The following is an 18686-nucleotide window of genomic DNA, read 5'->3' on the forward strand; positions in this document are numbered from 1 at the left end:
GAAGTGGGAGCCCAGCATGCAGTATCCTTTTGGCAGCAGCTGGGGCTCTCCCTTTAAGCAGGCCCATCAAATCTTCACCCTGAAAGCCCTACCCCCCTACACCTGGACCCCCCAGACAAGCCCTCCACACCCATATCCCCACCCCACTAAGCCCCAACCAGCTTCAGTTGGACCTCCACCCCATCAAGCCCCATTCCCCCAGCACCCAGACCCCCCTGCTGAGCCCCATCTTCCCACACACAGACAGCCCCAACCACTTTCATCTGGATCACCTGCAGAATCCCATTGCCCCTGCACCCGGAACCCCAACGCGAGCCCCTGTGCATCCAGATCTCCCACTGAGCCACCCACATCCAGATTGCCCCCCACAGAAACCTCTCACTCCACACAACCTCCCTCCACAATTGGGGATCCTGCTGGGCTGAGCCTGCCCAATCACACCTAGTGTGCCTGGTGCAGAGGGGCAGGGCCCCAGGGTGTTTTCTGGGGCAGGCCTGGCCCTTGCACTGTGTCAGAGTCAGGTGCAGCCTCACTGCTGAGTCCCTGTACCATGGGAGGTGGGGGCTTCAGGGTGATCTCCCACCTCAATGCAACCAGTGGCCTGTGCTCCCCACTACCATGCTGGAGCCACATTTATTTATTGGCAAATAAAATTTGCAGAATTTTAAAATATTGTGCGCATAATTTGTTAATTTTTGGGCGCAGAATTCCTCCAGGAGTATTATACACACCGGGAGCTGCTGCTGACTACTGCTAGGAAGCCAGAAGCTGCTGCTGACAGCCTGCAGGGGTTTTCATAGAATCATAGAATAACAGGGTTGGAAGGGACCTCAGGAGGTCATCTAGTCCAACCCCCTGCTCAAAGCAGGACTAATCCCCAACTAAATCATCCCAGCCAGGGCTTTGTCAAGTCTGACCGTAAAAACCTCAAAGGAAGGAGATTCCACCACCTCCCTAGGTAACGCATTCCAGTGCTTCACCACCCTCCTAGTGAAAAAGTTTTTCCTAATATCCAACCTAATCCTCCCCCACTGCAACTTGAGACTATTACTCCTTGTTCTGTCATCTGCTACCACTGAGAACAGTCTAGATCCATCTTCTTTGGAACCCCCTTTCAAGTAGTTGAAAGCAGCTATCAAATCCCCCCCTCATTCTTCTCTTCTGCAGACTAAACAATCCCAGTTCCCTCAGCCTCTCCCCATAAGTCATGTGTTCCAGTCCCCCTTTCATCGAGCAGAGAACTTCAGAGGTGGTTGGTGGTTTCACTGGAGCCGGGGAGAGACTATTGCTGTGCCTGGAGCTGTCTGAGGTGGGCCTGCAGTGAAGGAACTGTGAATACCCTCCCCCAACTCTTGTTTGGGAAAGTACTTGCAAGAGAAGGGGCACAGCAGAGAGACTGAGTTTGAGGACAGGCAGAGTGATCGTCCCATTGAACCAGGACCCAGAGCTGCTGACATTTGGTGGGGCCAACTCCAGTCATCAGAGGGGTTGTGCAGGTTGTTGCCTTGGCTGGGCTGATACACAGAACCACCAGAGTGCTGTCTCCAGCTGCAGATCTTGAAGCACGCCCACGCAAGCGTCTAGGACTCTGAAATCCAGAGGAGTGTACGCTCCAGGGTGGGGTAAATGGTGGCAGTGTAAATCCCAGTTAGATAAGTTTCATTTATCACTGTATGCTACATTTGTTATTTGATTTTATTCAACTGCTCCTTGTGGATTTAAATTAGTGGTGACATTTAATTTTAGTCTGTTATACCCTGTTTCTTTAAGTTGTTAATTAAAGGTATGAAAACTCTAATTTAAGTACCTTGGATGTATATTATTTATAATTGGTATTTTTTGAGTTAGACCCATGCCACATATTATTATTAGAATAGGCTTATTCTTGGAGGTTCCCAAGGTGTGCCATTGAGTGTGTACAGGAGCCAGCCAGGTGGAGGCACTGCCAATTTTAACTTCCTTTAGGAGTAAAAGGACTGCAGCAGAGGTGTGGATAGAGGATACCTGCCTATCCAACATCACCACTGGGATACCCAGGATCTCCTTTAATGTCAACAACATCAGGCACCCAGGCACACAGGTGAGTGTTGTCTGCTCCCGAGTAACCCAGGGAGGAAAGGGAGAATTACACATGCTTCCATCGGGAGAACAGACTTCCTGTCCCTTGCACTATCTGGACTATTTAGAGTATCATCAGCTTCAGTTACCTCTTTATTAGCACCTCCCACTTGGCAATGCAGATAATCCCTTAATCTAGTCGGGGGCGGGGGGTGGGATGGTGGGGAGAAGGTGGAGGGGAGGTTCTGTGATCATTAAAAAACCCAAGCAGCTTGCCAGAGGAACTAGTACTCATGGTATTTTCTTTCTCAACATCACTGGTACCAGCTCAGTCTTGGAGCCCATCACCAAATATTGGGCTCTGCCTCCCTTTAACGGAATGGACAGGGACAGCAGAGCTCCTGAGGAGACTGTTGGGTGGGGGAAAAGGGTGGAATAAAGGGAACCACAGAGGTTTCGGGCCAGCACCTTGTAGGCATCATTTACACCTGCGGAAAATTAGTTAAAACACTACTGTCCATGACGTTTCTGAGGTTGCCTAGTGATCAAAATTATCTGACAGATCTTAAACAGATTGAGGTGTGATTCTGAGGTGAACACTCACATTCTTTAGTCAAATCAGTATAGTATTTATATTCTCACTGCTGAAGAGTAAAAGATAACTTATTTGGATAGCTATTATCCCAATTCTATAGCTGTGGTACTCAAATAATAGATAAAGGAAGAAGACGACTTTATCATTTTTAATTGTGAAGATAAGGAGCTCACTTATGAAGTGGCACTGAAAGAAAAACCTCAATAGCAAAAGTAAGTATGCATGGTGGGGCGGGAGGGGACATAAAAAATTGCAGTCAGCTGTCTAATAATTTATGTATTCTCCTCAGTGTGGATAATGCAAGTGGCACAATGTACCCAAAGTATCAGAAAAGGAGTAGGAGTCAGAATATTTTGTGAAGTTAAAATTGCAAACATAAAATGATAGCTCATTATGGCTAAGAGAAAGCTTACAGATACCTTTTGATCGCACGGGTAGCTGGATGCCTTATGTGGTGTTTTCTATCAGGTTTCAGTAATGTGGGAGGCAGGTTACTGGAACAATGGACAAATGGCTTGATCTGCTGTGGCAAATGCTATGACAGTACTTTGATCAATGTTGTACTTAATTTATTCAGTTCTATAGCTACTTCATGTGATTTAGTGCATTGCTAGTGCAGAGAGAAAGTAAGGGTGTGTAAAATACGTGTGTCCTTAACTTGGGTTAGCTAATTCACGTTAGCTAACTCGGGATCAAACAGCAGTGAATACCCCTTGAACTTGAGCTGCTAACACAAGTTGCTGTGTCTTCTCTGCTCTTTTAATACGGGTGAGCTAACCCAAGCAAAGAATACAACACACCTTTTATTTGTAGTGTCGCCATACTCTAAAATTGAATGTATGAGTGGCTTGGCTAATCTTTAATAAGAATTGTCTTTAATTGAAGATAGTGCTGCTGGTATGCAATAAAGGACATCCAATCTCTCACAATATTCTTTAGGTTTCAGAGTGGTAGCTGTGCTAGTCTGTATCAGCAAAAATAATGAGGAGTCCTTGTGACAGATACAGACAGACAATGCCCAGATAAATTTGTTAGATTCTAAGGTACCACCAGTAACATATTTTAGAAGTTTCTCACTGGCACTGATGGGTGTTTATTAGCATTTTAGCACTTTCTCCATTGGATGCCTGAGAACTCCTTGTGTAAACATCTCTGCACTGAGATGTGCCTACCTTCCTTCTGTGCAGCCAATCTACAGTAAAGTGTTGGTGTAATATGGGACTTTTTGATCAAAATTTTCAAAAGCATTTGCTAATTTTAGGCGCCTCCCTTTTGAGATGTCCTGTGATAGGGATGCAGCCCTCTGCTTCGGTCCTCTCCTACTGGCTCTAAAACCTCTGGTTTGTAAATACCACCCTTTACAGTCCCATGCAGCGACTGTCTTTACAGTGACATACCAGCATCAGGACCCTTTGCCATAGAGGGGAGATATCTATCCACTAAGGGATCTCCTTTTACCTTGGTTTTGCTAGCATTTCCCTCCTTCCCCTTGCACTTTCTTCCTGTGTGCCTTTCTACTGTTCTAGTTAATGGGTTAACTAGCAGCTTAACTCTCTCCAGCGCAGACTGATCTCATGATTAGCCCGAGCTTCCTTCAATCAGGCCCTTCTCCAAGGAAATTAGTTGGACTTACAATGACCAGAGTGCTGGTTCAGCTGCTGGTTCTCACACTGTCCCACACCTCCCCCCTTGTATGGCAGAAAAGTTCCTCCTTCCCTGGGTTCTTACTCCTTTACTGGATGTGATACTCTCCTGGTGTTGTTCTTTGCCCCCAGGGTGGTCCTCCATGGTTCCCTGATGGGGTTTACTCATTCTTCACCTGCAAAAACCACAATTGGTTTTCTGTCTCAGCCCATAGGTCTTCATGCCAGGGGCAACCTAGTGGGATACTCTCCCTACTCTTGCCCCCTTTGTTTTGTGGCAGGGTTGTTGCACCCCTCACCCTCCTGGTTACCCACGGTCTCCAGTTCTCCCAGGCTTCCAAACTGCTCCTGCTGTCCCTCCTCCCATCGTTCGGGTGGCGCGGTTCCAGTGATTGCCCAGCCCCTGCTAGTGAACTCTGGTTGTCCTTATCCTGCAAGGCTAATTCTATCCTTTCTTCCTTCTCCCCCACTTTTTCTACAGGTCCTCCCATCCCTTTCTACCTGGCTTTTGTTTCTCTGTCTAATGTTTTTCCACCCCCCCCCCCCCCCCCGTATGTCTAGCTTTGCCTTCCCCTTCCACAATGGTTTTATTTTTTTCCAACGGGGGCCCCGGATCCCCGTCTGATTGCCTAATGGAAAGGGGCTCCAGTCAGTGCCTAGTGAAACAGGATGGAATATGGTCACCACTACCCCAACCCCTTTCCATCTAAACTTCCCCCTAACTTCCAGAGATATCACAGCCACAGGGCCATCCCTATCTATTCTGGGGCCCAACACAGCATTCACCGGCATTCGCTGGTGAGTGCAGGCCCACCCTGCTGCAGAGCTCAGGGGAGTGGGGGCAGGGCTGGGGTGAAGCAAGGGCAAGAAGAGGCAGGGCTGGGATGGGGAAGAGGTGGGGTGGGGCAGAGAAGGGGCATGGGCCATGGGGAAGAGGCAGAGCAAGGGCTGAAGCAGCATGCAGCTGCGCAGGGCACCAGAAAATTTGGTGCCCCAAATTTCCTGGCACCCTACGCAGCTGCGTACTTTGCGTCTAGGTAAGGATGGCCCTGCTTGGCCACGGGACAGAGTTTCTTATCTCCATGGATGCATTCGAGCCACAACCTTTCCCCCTGGAGCATCCAGTGAGGCTTCACCAGTTCCCTCTTAACTGATGAACAAGCTAAGCCAACGTCCACTAGACCCCCTTGAAAGCTCTTCCCCAGCGTTACAGGAAGTGTTTAATTCGTAATGAAAGAGGAGATAGGGCTCAAGCCATTTTTTTACTTTCATAAATGACCCGACAAGCCCAGAGGTGTAGGGGTGATGAACTGCCAGACCCAGAGGTGCTGGGGCTCAGCCCTGGCACAAATTAAGCACTGGGGAGCAACCTTTCTCATGTGATTTTGGCAATAATACCTGAAAGCGCAGCTCTCACAAAAAAAGAAATCTAATGAAACCCAAAAGTTAGCCAAATATTTTCAAATCTCAGAAAGCTTTGATTTGGTTTAGGCATTGTATGAGGGCGTGTAACCGGAGTCCCAGGTGGAGCCAGCTGAGGTCACTCAATTAGGGTGAACTGCAAAGAATGGGGCAGACAATCCCCAAAGCAGGTGGATATTCTAATACTTAGATTTACCAAGCCAGCACTAAACAGCTTCTATAATACCTCACTGGCTACCCAGATGCCAACAACACAGTGCCCTTAAAGCAATCCAGCCTCAGGCCTTCACCTAGTTACCCAAGTCAGATATGATGAAGATTAATGAAAATCTTATTTCTAGGCTGTCAAGTGATTTAAAAAAATTAATCACGATTAATCACGTTGTTAAACCATAATGGAATACAATTTATTTAAATATTTTGGATGTTTTCTACATTTTCAAATACATTGATATCAATTACAACACTGAATGCAAAGTGTACAGTGCTCACTTTATAATTACTTTTATTACAAATATTTGCACTGTAAAAACAAAAGAAATAATATTTTTCAATACACTTCATACAAGTACTGTAGTGCAATCCCTTTATCATGAAATTTGAACTTACAAATGTAGAATTATGGACAAAAAATAACTGCATTGAAAAATAAAACAATGTAAAACTTTAGAGCCTACAAGTCCACTCAGTCCTACTTCAGCCAATCATTCAGACAAAAAAACTTGATTACAATTTGCAGGAGATAATCCTGCCAGCTTCTTGTTTACCGTGTCACCTGAAAAATGTGAGAACAAATGTTTGCATGGCATTGTTATAGCTGACGTTGCAAGATATTTATGTACCAGATGCGCTAAAGGTTCATTTGTCCCTTCAACCACCATTCCATAGGACATGTGTTCATGCTGATGATGGGTTCTGCTCGATAATGATACTGCTCAATAACAATCCAAAGCAGAGCGGATGGACGTATGTTCATTTTCATCATCTGCGTCAGATGCCACCATCAGAAGGTTGATTTTCTTTTTTGGTGGTCAGGTTATGTAGTTTCCGCATCAGAGTGTTGCTCTTTTCAGACTTCTGAAAGCATGCTCCATGCCTCATCCCTCTCAGATTTTAGAAGGCACTTCTGATTCTTAAACCTTGGGTCCAGTCCTCTAGCTATTTTTAGAAATCTCACATTGGTATCTTCTTTGTGTTTTGTCAAATCTGCTGTGAAAGCGTTCTTAAAATGAACAACATGTGCTGGGTCATCATACGAGACTGCTATAACATATATAATAAATATACGGCAGAATGCAGGTAAACCAGAGCTGAAGACACACAATTCTCCTCCCAAGGAGTTCAGTCACAAATTTAATTAAGGCATTATTTTTTAATGAGCATCATCAGCATGGAAACATATCCTCTGGAATGGTGGCTGAAGCATGAAGGGGCATATGAATGTTTAGCATATCTGGCACACAAATACCTTGCAACGCCAGCAACAAAAATGCCATGCGAATGCCTGTTCTCACTTTCAGGTGACATTGTAAATAAGAAGCAGACAGCAGCATCTCCTGTAAATGTAAACAAACTTGTTTGTCTTAGTGATTGGCTGAACAAGAAGTAGGACTGAATGGAATTGTAGGATATAATGTTTTATTTGTTTTGTCTTTCAATGCAGTTATATTTTGTACATAATTTTACAGTTGTAAGTTGCACTTTCATGATAAAGAAGATTGCACTACAGTACTTGTATGAGGTGAATTGAAAAATACTGTTTCTTTTGTTTATCATTTTTACAGTTCAAATATTTATAATAAAAATAATAATATAAAGTAAGCACTGTACACTTTGTATTCTGTGTTGTAATAGAAATCTATATATTTGAAAATGTAGAAAAATATCCAAAAAATATTTAATACATTTCAATTGGTATTCTATTGTTTAACAGTGCGATTAATCACGATTAATTTCTTTTAGTTAATCGGATGAGTTAACTGCGATTAATTGACAGCCCTACTTATTTCATCGTATAAAAAAGTTTTACCAACCACAAAGGATCGGACACATTACCTCCAGGTTAATGAATATTCCAGATCTTACCCAAATACACACTTACAGCCAATTCTTATTAACTAAAATAAATGTATTTAAAATGAAAAGAGAGAGAGTATGGTTAAAAGATCAATATACATGAAGTTCAGATTCATAGCAGAGATGGTAAGCTTTATAGTTGCAAAGAGTTCTTTTAGATTTTAGTCCATAGGTTATAGTCCAATGTCCAATATTATATTCAGGGTGGACCAGTCAGCACTGGGATCTCAATCTTGTGGTTTAAGCTTCCCCTGCGTTGAAGCATCAAGCAGATCTGAGATGACATGATCAGGACTCAAGGGTCTTTTATACAGTGTTCTAGCATCCACTTGACCATGCAGTCCTGGGCAAACAATAGGCTTTTGATGCAACCTTCTGCTTCCTAAACACCACCAGTAATTAATTACACAAATTAACATAGGACAATTGATTCATTAGGCAGTCTATCACAAACTTCAAAGAGATATATAGACAATGACATTAGTTCACCCAAGATTCATCTAAATGTTCATATTCCCTTTTGATCTCTGAATCCATAGCTACAGTGACAGACCGGAACTGTCTGTTCACATGGCTAACAATTATGAGTACACATATACAATTAGTATCACCCCTAACTTTAACTAGATAGGTTTGCATTGCAAAGTTCTAGCCTATCTAGCATCAAATGGCCTTAATTATAACTTCTAACATGTCTCTACAGGGTTAGAAGTTAGGTGCTAGGTTAATTAGCCTGCAGGATGCTTAAGCCTTTCCGGCCATGGTTTACACTCTTTATAAGATTTGTTGCAAGTATATAACCATGGTAGAAATAATGATTTGCATGATTATATTTTAATTAGATAATGTCACAGAGGAAAGTGTTCTTTTACCTGAACAGGCTAACCTGTCCTCGGAATCAAATTCTACCCTTTACATCCTGTGCAACCCTGTTGACTTCAGTGGGGTTGTGTGGGGTATCAGGGCAGAATTGTGCCTAGATAATAACTAAAAATGAGGACTGTTGGATCATATTAAATTCTGTGTTCTTAAATAGGTCACCTCATGATGAATTATTCAACTGAGTCGAATCTTCTCTCTACTTTTTATGATGATTATCCTGACTTGGGCTCTGTCTGCAGCACACAGAATATCAAGACCTTTGGATCAGTATTTTTTCCAATTCTTTATTGTGTGGTGTTTGTATTCGGCCTGGTGGGAAACAGCTTGGTCATTTGCGTTCTGATGGTTTGCAAGAAACTGACCAGCATGACTGATGTGTATTTGCTGAACCTCGCCATCTCTGACCTGCTTTTCGTTTTCTCCCTCCCCTTCCTGGCTCATTATGCTTCAGGCCAATGGACTTTTGGAAATGTAATGTGTAAAACAGTATGTGGAGTTTACTACATTGGCTTCTACAGCAGCATATTCTTCATAACCCTCATGAGCATAGACAGGTACTTAGCCATCGTCCATGCTGTGCATGCTCAGAAAGTTCGAACAACCATGCTCAGCATTGTTATAAGCCTTGCTGTTTGGTCAGTGGCCATTTTCGCTTCTATACCAAGTATTTTCTTTATCCAAGAACTGAATGAAAATGACATTGTAAAGTGTGCTCCTTATTACCAGGATAATAGGACTGCTTGGAAACTTTTAACCAATTCTAAAGTCAATGTTTTGGGTCTCTTGATCCCGCTTGGCATTCTCATTTTCTGCTACTCCCACATCTTGAAAAATCTGCAGAGATGCATGAACCGAAACAAGTATAAAGCAATGAAGCTGGTTTTTGTTGTTGTGGTTGTGTTTTTCCTCTTCTGGGTACCCTTCAACATTGCACTTTTTCTGGACTCTTTGCGAAGCCTGCACATCATAGATGACTGCGAGACAAGCAAAAGCCTAGACCTGGCCCTGCAGGTGACTGAAACCATCTCCTTCATCCACTGCTGCCTGAATCCAGTGATCTATGCTTTTGTGGGTGAAAAGTTCAAGAAATACCTTCATGAAATGTTCAGAAAACATGCAAGATTCTTATTGATTTGCAAAGACCACAATGTCTTTCAGAGTCACTATAGTACCTCTTTCATGCGCACCCAGTCCTCACATTCTTCTGTGATTGACCCTGTCATGTAAAATAGAATGGGCCAAATACAATCATTCAAGCATGCATTTGGTGTATTATAAGTATCAGTGACTTTGAAAGTAAATACTTCAGGCAGCTCAGTAAATACATTACTTCACATTGTAGTTGGGAGAACTTAGTTTTCAATTAAAGCTCTCTATTACCCTAGTAATGACTGTGGTATAAAAGCTCAGACAATGTTATAATTTTAGTGTCCTTAAATGTATTAAATTGAGCTTCATATATATAATATGCTACCTTACAAGGAGAACCAGGCTGTTATCAATATTATTATTAATCCCTTACTCAAGTGCTCAGGGACCTATGGACATGTATAAGACATGTAACTATCAACCTCATTTCTGAGCTTGGTTTTGTAGTGTAATTTCAATTATCCAAATTCCCTTTATCCAAAAATCCTAATTACCCAAATCTACAGTGTGTCCATCTGGTAGCCTTGTGTTAGTTCATCACACACACATCTTCTCAATTAGCCTCTTTGCACCTGTAAGCTCTAATCAACAGATTTTTATTTTGTATAGCAGGTCTCAATAAAGTTTTTTTTTACTCTTTTTAATAAAGTACAAAGTATGATGCTAACATCACCATTACTCCCTCTGTTCCCTGTATTTCTGTATCAGTGACAGGGCACCTCAAAATAGCACTTCCATTTATCCTAACACCTGCTTAGTCAAAAGATTGAGATATTCCGCAAACCACTGGAATTTAACAGTAATGCATGTTGTCACTGGTGGTTAAAAAAAAACAAAAACAAACAGTTTCCTGATGTATACTGCTTTTTTCTGGTTGAGTTTAATAGCCGCTCTTCTTAAACATGGACAATAGAAACTGAGAGTTACAAACCCCAAATGTATGAACTGACTCGTCAACCATACACCTCATTTGGGAGCAGAAGTATGCAATAAGGCAGAAGCAGAGACAAAAAAATATATAAAATAAAAACCAAATACAGCACAGTACTGTATTAAAGGTAAACTACTAAAAAAATAAGTAAAGTTTAAAAAAAAAAGACTTAACAAGGCAAGGCAAAGCAAATATTTCTGTGCTTGTTTCATTTAAATTAAGATGGTTAATAGCAGAATTTTTCTTCTGCATAGTAAAGTTTCAAAGCTGTATTAAGTCAATGTTCAGTTGTAATCTTTTGAAAGAACAACCATAATGTTTTGTGTTCATAGAGTTCCGAGCACTTCAGAGTTACGAACAACCTCCATTCCCGAGGTGTTTGTAACTCTGAGGTTCTACCGTATTTGACAGTATGTACTTGCTTTAAACACATGGGTAATGGAGGTATGCTTACTCCTGAGATTAATTATTACTTGTGAATAGTTTAATTTACATTCTTGAGACAGCTTGTATGAGTAAAGGTTTCCAGGAATTTGCTCTAAATGAGAAGACAAGGAGGAGTATATCTAAGGATATGTCTACACAACAAAGAAAACCCCATGGCTGAGACTGGGGCTCGCAGAGCTCAGGCTGTGGGGCTGTGATTTCTGGGCTTGCACTAGAGCCTGAGCTCTAGGACACTCCCAACCCGCAGGGTCCTAGAGCATGGGCTCCAGTCTGAGCCTGAAAGCCTATACAGCAATGAAATAGCCCTTCAACCCAAGCTCTGCAAGCCTGAGTCGGCTAGCACAGGCCAGCCGCAAGTGTCTATTGCTGGGTGGACATATCCTAAAGCTGTAAAGCCTTATATATGGTACTTATGGCTAGTAGAATCAACATTTCAATGGCTTACTGAACATGCAGTACACACTCTTTATCAGTGGTACTAAACCTTTAAAATAGGTAGGGCCACTTTAATTATGTTTCTATTTTAGTTCATCTGTGTCATCTCCTATTCTGTCTTTCTATTCTCTTTCTTTTCCCAGTTTATTAAAAAAATAGACTGTGTACTTTTAATGCCTTTCTATTTTTTCCTCATTTTTTGCTCCCCCATCCCCATAGATCAGAAGGCACCTCAGGTTGGTGGAACATACATTGGTGGCTCTTTGGTTTGCTAAAATCAGCGATACATTGTACAGAAAACAAAACACTGATCAAATTTGTCTCTGAAATAACCCTCAGCCACTCAGTGTTACACAAAGATTATTTTGGTTTAATAATTCAAAAATAGGAGCCATATTTTTCATTTTAAAATATTATTGCATTTCTTTCCCCGTGACAGAAGAAAACAGACTAGGGACGCAAACAGGAAACCATAGATAGATAGATAGATAGATTAGATAGATCACTGGAACGGCCAGTCTTGGGGACAGACTCAAACATTTTAACATTTGGCTGTTTTCTTCAGCAACAAGTTATCTGTTTTCTTCAAAAAATTTTACATGAATTGCACAAAATGCAAACAGTGAATACCAATAAAATAAATAGACAATAATGTTTAAAAAGTAAAGTTGAATATAATATACTACTGCCATTTGCCCCCTTTTTAAAAAAGATTAAGTGACCAAAATTGAGCATATTACCTTATGATGAGAATATGACATAATATATAATATATATAATATAATTTATATATGATTTCCATATTACCTAATCGCAACTTCTTAATACTAATATATTACGATATAAAACTTACTTAGGACAGAGCAAAATTCAGGAGAACTAGAGCCCTTCAAATCCATGGATATCCATTTTATATCCGAGGATGCAGTTGTATCGTGCACCATGTTTGCCGATCAGATGCGGATATAATGAGATTCCTGCGTGTACTTCAAAGAGCGAAGCCCCCCATCCCCAAAGAGAGAGAAGTGTCACATAGACCAACTCACACCAAAGTCCACCCCTCTCCCCATAGAGACTAAATATTCCCTCCCCACTTCCCGCCCCGTATACAGAGAAAGGAGAGGTGATATAGATCAAGACAGGCAGCAAAATCCCCCATGCTCCCATCAGTGATCCCTGCAGTTTAAGCAGCCACGCCTCTGGAAGGCAGCTGCTTCTGCAAAGTACAGTAAGTCAGTGTGGCTTCCTGATTTACTTTGCAGAAGCAGCTACCTCCCACTCCAACTGCCCATCGGGAGAGGTTGCCTAAATTGTTTGGCTGCTTTAACTGCACGGCTAGGCGCATGGGGGATTTTGCTGCCTGTCTTGATCCATATCGCCACCCCTTTCTCTGTATACAGAGGGGAGAGGGACTATAGGATCTTGAAAGCGAGGAAGCAGCTGCCTGCAGCTCATAGCCGATGTATGAAAGAAGCAAGTCCCTGCAAAAAATAAGCCCTGGCTGGGTAGCCAGAGAGCACTGACCCCCACCTGCGCCCCTCAGCCTGCACTCCCATCCTGTACCCTTTTCTTGCATCCTGTGGGGAAACTGACCTGGAGTCATGGGAGCGCCAGTGGTTGCTCCTTACTCCCCCCACCTCCTGCTTGTGTGTGGGGGGGGAGGGGGGGCAGCCACGAAAGATGACTTGCCAAGCCCTGCGATGCAAAAATTAAGAACCGTAGCTCTGTGCTAATATTTCCGTTGCATGCTTCCCCTTGCACGTGCAGGCACAGCTCTGCTCCAGCCCCAGGCACTTGCTCAGGGCATGGAGGGGAGGGGCTGTGAAAGGGACACAAGCACCAGTGCCGTGTAAAACTCAAAGAGCTGCGGCAGGCACAGCAGAAGGCAAGGGAGGAAATGGTCGCCTCTGGTGCACAGCTGCAGCCATGCTGTTTCTACAAGGAGGGGTCTGGGGTCAGCGTGGTGATGAATAGCCCCCCTTGAACTCCTCTTATAGCCTGGTGTTCCTAATTCACAGCACAATACAGAAGGACAGTGCAGGATCCATGCTTTCTGGCAGAGATGGCTGGCTCGCAGGTTACCAGAGCAGTTGAAAATCAGCTGGAAACCTAGTCGGATGCCCATGGAATGAGGGGATTGAGAAACCTGCCCCATGTGACACTGGGCCTGCCCCCCACGAGGCGTTGCAAACCCTCCCCAAAACAACCTGCGGCCAGCTGTCCCCTGGGATAGTTACGCACAGTGCACTGCTCTCTGTGTCCCCCCCCCCATGCTACTGTGGACGCGCTGGCTCCGCCCACACAAGGAGCTAGTGTGGACGTACAACAGCGGTTTAATTACAGCAGTGGCTGTATGTCAAGGTTACTTCAGTCGACTTAACTGTGTGGTGTAACATTGCCTGTGTCAATGGGAGAAGCTCTCCCGCTGACATACCGCTGTTTACATGGGGGCGTAGGTCAGGATAACGGTGTCACGCAGGTGGGGTGGATTTTTCACCCCCTTGAGTGATATAGTTATACCAATATAGGTCTGTAGTGTAGACCAGACCTCAGAAGTCAGGGTGTAACACATTAGTTACTCTTTTATCCAAGGTGCAAAGAATTCCTTGAAAATGTTTTTTAAAACCATTCTTATTTTTAATGTTATAAATGACCATCTTCAGGTTCAGGCCAACAAGTGGTACATTCTGGCTTGGGCTAAAATTTTCTCAGCCGTAATTTCTTCCTTCCACTGCAACATGCTTAGTGCATGCCTAGTACTACAATGCATGGCAGTAAATCGGAGCAAATAAACATCAGTGCATTCACTAAGGCCATGTCTACACCAGGGAGCTTCCCACAGCTGTACCACTGATGTAAGAATATTACTTGTGTAGCCACTCCATGTCCATGGGAGAGAGCTCTCACATTGACATAATAAAACCACCTCCACGTGCAGTGGTACCTGGCTCAGTGGGAGAAGCTCTCCCGCTGACATAGTGCTGTCCACACCAGGGGTTTTGCCCCCCAGAACTCATCTGCGGTGCAGCTGGGAGCTGGCAGAGTGGAGTGGGCTGGGGCCGGCTTGCTCCACTTCCTGCCGCCCGGTGAGTGCAGGGCGCACCTGCCCCAGCTGCAGTCCCCTGGGATGTAGCTCAGGGGAAGTGGTGGAGTGGGGGCAGGGCTGGGGCGGAGCGGGGTAGGGGTTTTGGGGAAGAGTTGGAGTGGCAGCAGGGTTGGGGCAGAGCATGGGTGGGAAGAGGCGGGGCAGAGCAGCACTGGGGGCTTTGGGGAAGAAGCGGAGCTTTCCTGGCTGGCTCAGCCAGCCGGGGGATTGGGCTGGCCACTGGAGCAGCACACAGCTGCGTAGGGCACCAGGAAATCTGGGGCAATTTGGTGCCCCAAATTTCCTGGTTCCCTATGCAGCTGCGTAATTTGCGTATGGGTAAGGATAGCCCTGCCCCTTCCCCAGCCCTGAGCCCTCTCCTTCACCCCAAGCCCCTCATCCCTAGCCCCACCCCAGAGCCCACACCCCCAGCTGGATCCCAAACTCCCTCCCATACTCTGAAGCCCCCAGCCCCAGCCTGGAGCCCCCTCAAGCACCCCAAGCCCCTCATCCCTGGCACCACCCCAGAGCCTGCACCCCCAGCCAGAGTCTACCCCCCTCCGCACTCCAACCCCCTGCCCCAGCCTGGAACCCTCTCCCGCACTCTGAACTCTTCATTTCTGGCCCCACCCAGAGCTCTCACCCTTAGCCCAGAGCCCCCCGCACCCTTCATCCCCAGCCCCACCCCAGAGCCTGCACTCCCAGCCCTCTCCCCCCTCCTCCACCCCAACCCCGTGAAAGTGAGAGGAGGCACAGAATGACATCCCCAAAAAGTCCTTAATTCAGCCATGGTCTTTCCTTCCTGAATAAGAAAGTCCTCCAATGGACTGAAATTTTGTAGTTTCAGATAGTGGGGAAGATGGGAAGGCAAAATGTGCTTGTATGGTCACCTTCCATCTTCCCTTCTGTCCACCTCGCAGAATCACATGTGGCGTCATTACAGTAGATAATATAACCTTTAAACCTTGCTCTCTACAAGGAGAGAAAAAGTAGTTTCCTCTTTCGCTTGCACCTGACTCCGAACCACACAGGTTTCCCATTTTCTGACACGGGCAATCTCATCTTCTATTTGTCTAACTTCCTATTCAGTAGGTACATTAATGAACATGAAGTGGCATTCGGTTCAGCTCCCTCCATCTTATACCAAGTTACAAGCCTCTTCTGGTAATCCATATTGGGAATTTACTCAATTTCCCTGGGAAGTCAGCAGAGGTGTATTTAAGATCTGAGTTTAAAAGATGGAATCCCAGTGGTGTCTTCAGTGTAGCATCCTCTATCCTCCCGGTTACCTCCTTTAGTGCCAATCTCCTTACCGATTTTGGTGGACAGACCTGGATTCTTCTGGATTCTGCCACCACTTAGCAGGGTGTAACTTCTTTACGAATTTATGAATTTATTTAGCAGTGCCTCCACCCCCTTTGCTCCTTCCTGGCAGGATCGCCTGGGCAGCATGGGAGTAAAATACAAATCACAAAGTAACCCCCACTTATTTGCCAGATAGTTGGAGGCTTCCAAGAAATGACACAAACATATACTGTAACTTCTTGCTTAATGTTGTAGTTATGTTCTTGAAAAATGCTACTTTATGCAAAATGATGTTAAGCAAATCCAGTTTCCCCATAAGAATTAATGTAAATAGAGGGGGTTAGGTTCCAGGGAAATATTTTTTGCCAGATACTGTACACAGCAATGATGATTGTGAAGCTTGGTGGAGTCAGAGGGTGAGATATCCCAGGGAATGCCTTGCTGCTAAATATGAACTAATACTCAGTTGAGCCCTCAAGGGTTAACACATTGTTGTTAATGTAGCCTCACACTCTACAAGGGAGCACAAATGGAGGGAGGAGACACAATAGACTCACGGCAGTGGCTGCAAACATTCCCTGCGGAAACTGAATGTTATGATGAACCCATGCTATCCCAAAGTGTCGGGTAGGGTGTGTGTGTGTGTGAGAGAGAGAGAGAGAGAGAAACACACACAATGTCTGTGTGTCTCTGAGAGAGACATGCACATTGCCCCTTTAAGTACACTGACCCCACTCTAAGTACATTGCCTTTTTAGGTAGATCAGCAAGTTGAGACAGCAGCTGCTGCCAGCAAGCTCCCTCCATCCTGAGCCCTGTCATGTCCCCTGCTCTGTGGACATGGGGTACAGGAGTGTGGGGCAGGAGCAGGGTGAGGGGGACACCCTGACATCAGCACCTCTCTTCTCCCCCACCCTCTGCGCAGCAAGCAGGAGGCTCCCAGAAGCAGCTCCAAGGCAGAGGGCAGGAGCAGCACACGGCAATGCGGGGAGGGACAGCTGAACTGCCTGGCAATTGATAGCCTGCTGGGCAGCTGCCCCACAGGAAACTTAGGGGAGCTGCCAGTCCACCCTGGTTCCAAGCTTCCACCAGCTTGCTCCAACGGGCTGCTCTTCCTGCAAGCAGCAGCCAAAGCAGGTGGCTGCCAAACAACGTTATAACGGAGATTGTGCAACTTTAAATGAGCATGTTCTCTAATAGATCAGTGACGTAACAATGAAACAACGTTAACCGGGGAACGTTAAGTGAAGAGTTACTGTACAATATATTTAACATAGCAATTATATTAAAGAGACGATAAATATAACGTAACAGGGTAAATCACTATTCTCAGGATCACCAGTGACCCTACCTATAATACTTGTGAATTTCTCCAGTCACATGACCTAATATAGCAAATGTAAAATTAGTGTCCCATTGGTATTATACTTTGTAGGAGCCCTGGATGACCTGTGACCACAATATCATCTGTGCAGCAGTTAGCAATGTGGCTGACTGGGTTCTGTACAGCCCAAAAGACTGACAAGTGGGATAAAGTGGTAAGTCCTTCCGCAGATTTAATAGGGCACCAGGTAATAAAATCCCCAAACCCTTAGCCCCTGGCTTGAGAACACAGTTCAGGGAGTGAGGGGGTCTCCCAAACAATTTCCCTGACTAGCTAACTAAAAGATGGTAACTCACAACTCTATAATGGATCTTCAGGTTCAGAGATGGCTCTGGACTCCTTAGTCACTGCAGAGGGCTGACGATGGCTGCTGCCAGGCATCTTTTTCATGTAGGAGTCAGGATGCTTCTGGTGCCAGGATTTCCCCTCACCACCAACGGGTGCAGGGCTCAAGGTGCAGCTTTCAAAACTACATTAACTCCTAATCTCCTGCCCCAGTGCACAGACCCACTGACAGCAGGTGGGAAGCCCTGGACTAGCAGCCAGAGCAGTCGTGCCATGTGGTGACTGATCTCACCTAGAGCGCTGGAGGGCTAACTCAGTCTGGCTGGGGGGAAGTTTTCCCAACAAAGCTCTACACATTGAGAGTCACCTTGGAGCAGGAAAGGCTCAAGCTGAGGATCTTGTTGTCAGGTCCCCAAAGGCAAGGTCTCCGGGGAGCCCTGCATGCAGGCCTGGGACTCACCAGCTCCCCACACAGCAAGTCCTGCCCTTTCCATGGCTGGCTTCAGACTGCTCCAAACTGGCTTCTCCCTCCCCTGAGCTCCCAGGGAAGGGCATCTTACTCCCTATTCGTCAGGCTGGCTCTTCTTTCTGGGCTTTCGTTTGTCAGTCATTTGACTCGGCCCCTTCCTCCAAGCAGGCGCACCAGCCATCTTTCCCCAAACCAACAGGGACCCCCGTTGTTCTAAATAGTGTCTCTCCTCTCTCCCTCTTGGCTGCTGAGCAGACTCTTAGTCTGGCCTGGGCTCCCACTTCATCCAGGGACAGCGTGCCTCTCCCTGAGCTACCAGCACACAGAGCCCCAGGAATCTAGGTAAACTCCTTGGGATTTCTACAGCATGGCAGCAGTCCCAGCCATGGTGAGTACAGCCCTGGACATTGCAGGGATTGGGGATATGAGGGGGGATAGCTCACAGGCATGAGTATATGTGTATAGGGCATACTGAATACTGGCACTGTTTTCCACAATCGGTGGTGTTTTTAGCTGATATC

At 45.1% G+C, this 18686-nt stretch overlaps 1 protein-coding gene across 1 annotated transcript; it reads left to right on the plus strand.

The window, feature by feature from the left end:
* The first annotated feature begins 2344 nt into the window (after nucleotides 1–2344).
* On the plus strand, nucleotides 2345–10726 carry LOC119851289 (C-C chemokine receptor type 8-like). Its single transcript, XM_038390898.2, has 2 exons — nucleotides 2345–2865; nucleotides 8831–10726. Exon 2 carries the CDS (start codon nucleotides 8839–8841, stop codon nucleotides 9901–9903), a length of 1065 nt encoding a protein of 354 aa, XP_038246826.1. The 5' UTR covers nucleotides 2345–2865; nucleotides 8831–8838; the 3' UTR covers nucleotides 9904–10726.
* Nucleotides 10727–18686: the final 7960 nt, after the last annotated feature.

This window comes from Dermochelys coriacea, chromosome 2 (genome assembly GCF_009764565.3).
Source record: "Dermochelys coriacea isolate rDerCor1 chromosome 2, rDerCor1.pri.v4, whole genome shotgun sequence".
In the NCBI taxonomy this organism is placed as follows: domain Eukaryota; kingdom Metazoa; phylum Chordata; order Testudines; family Dermochelyidae; genus Dermochelys; species Dermochelys coriacea.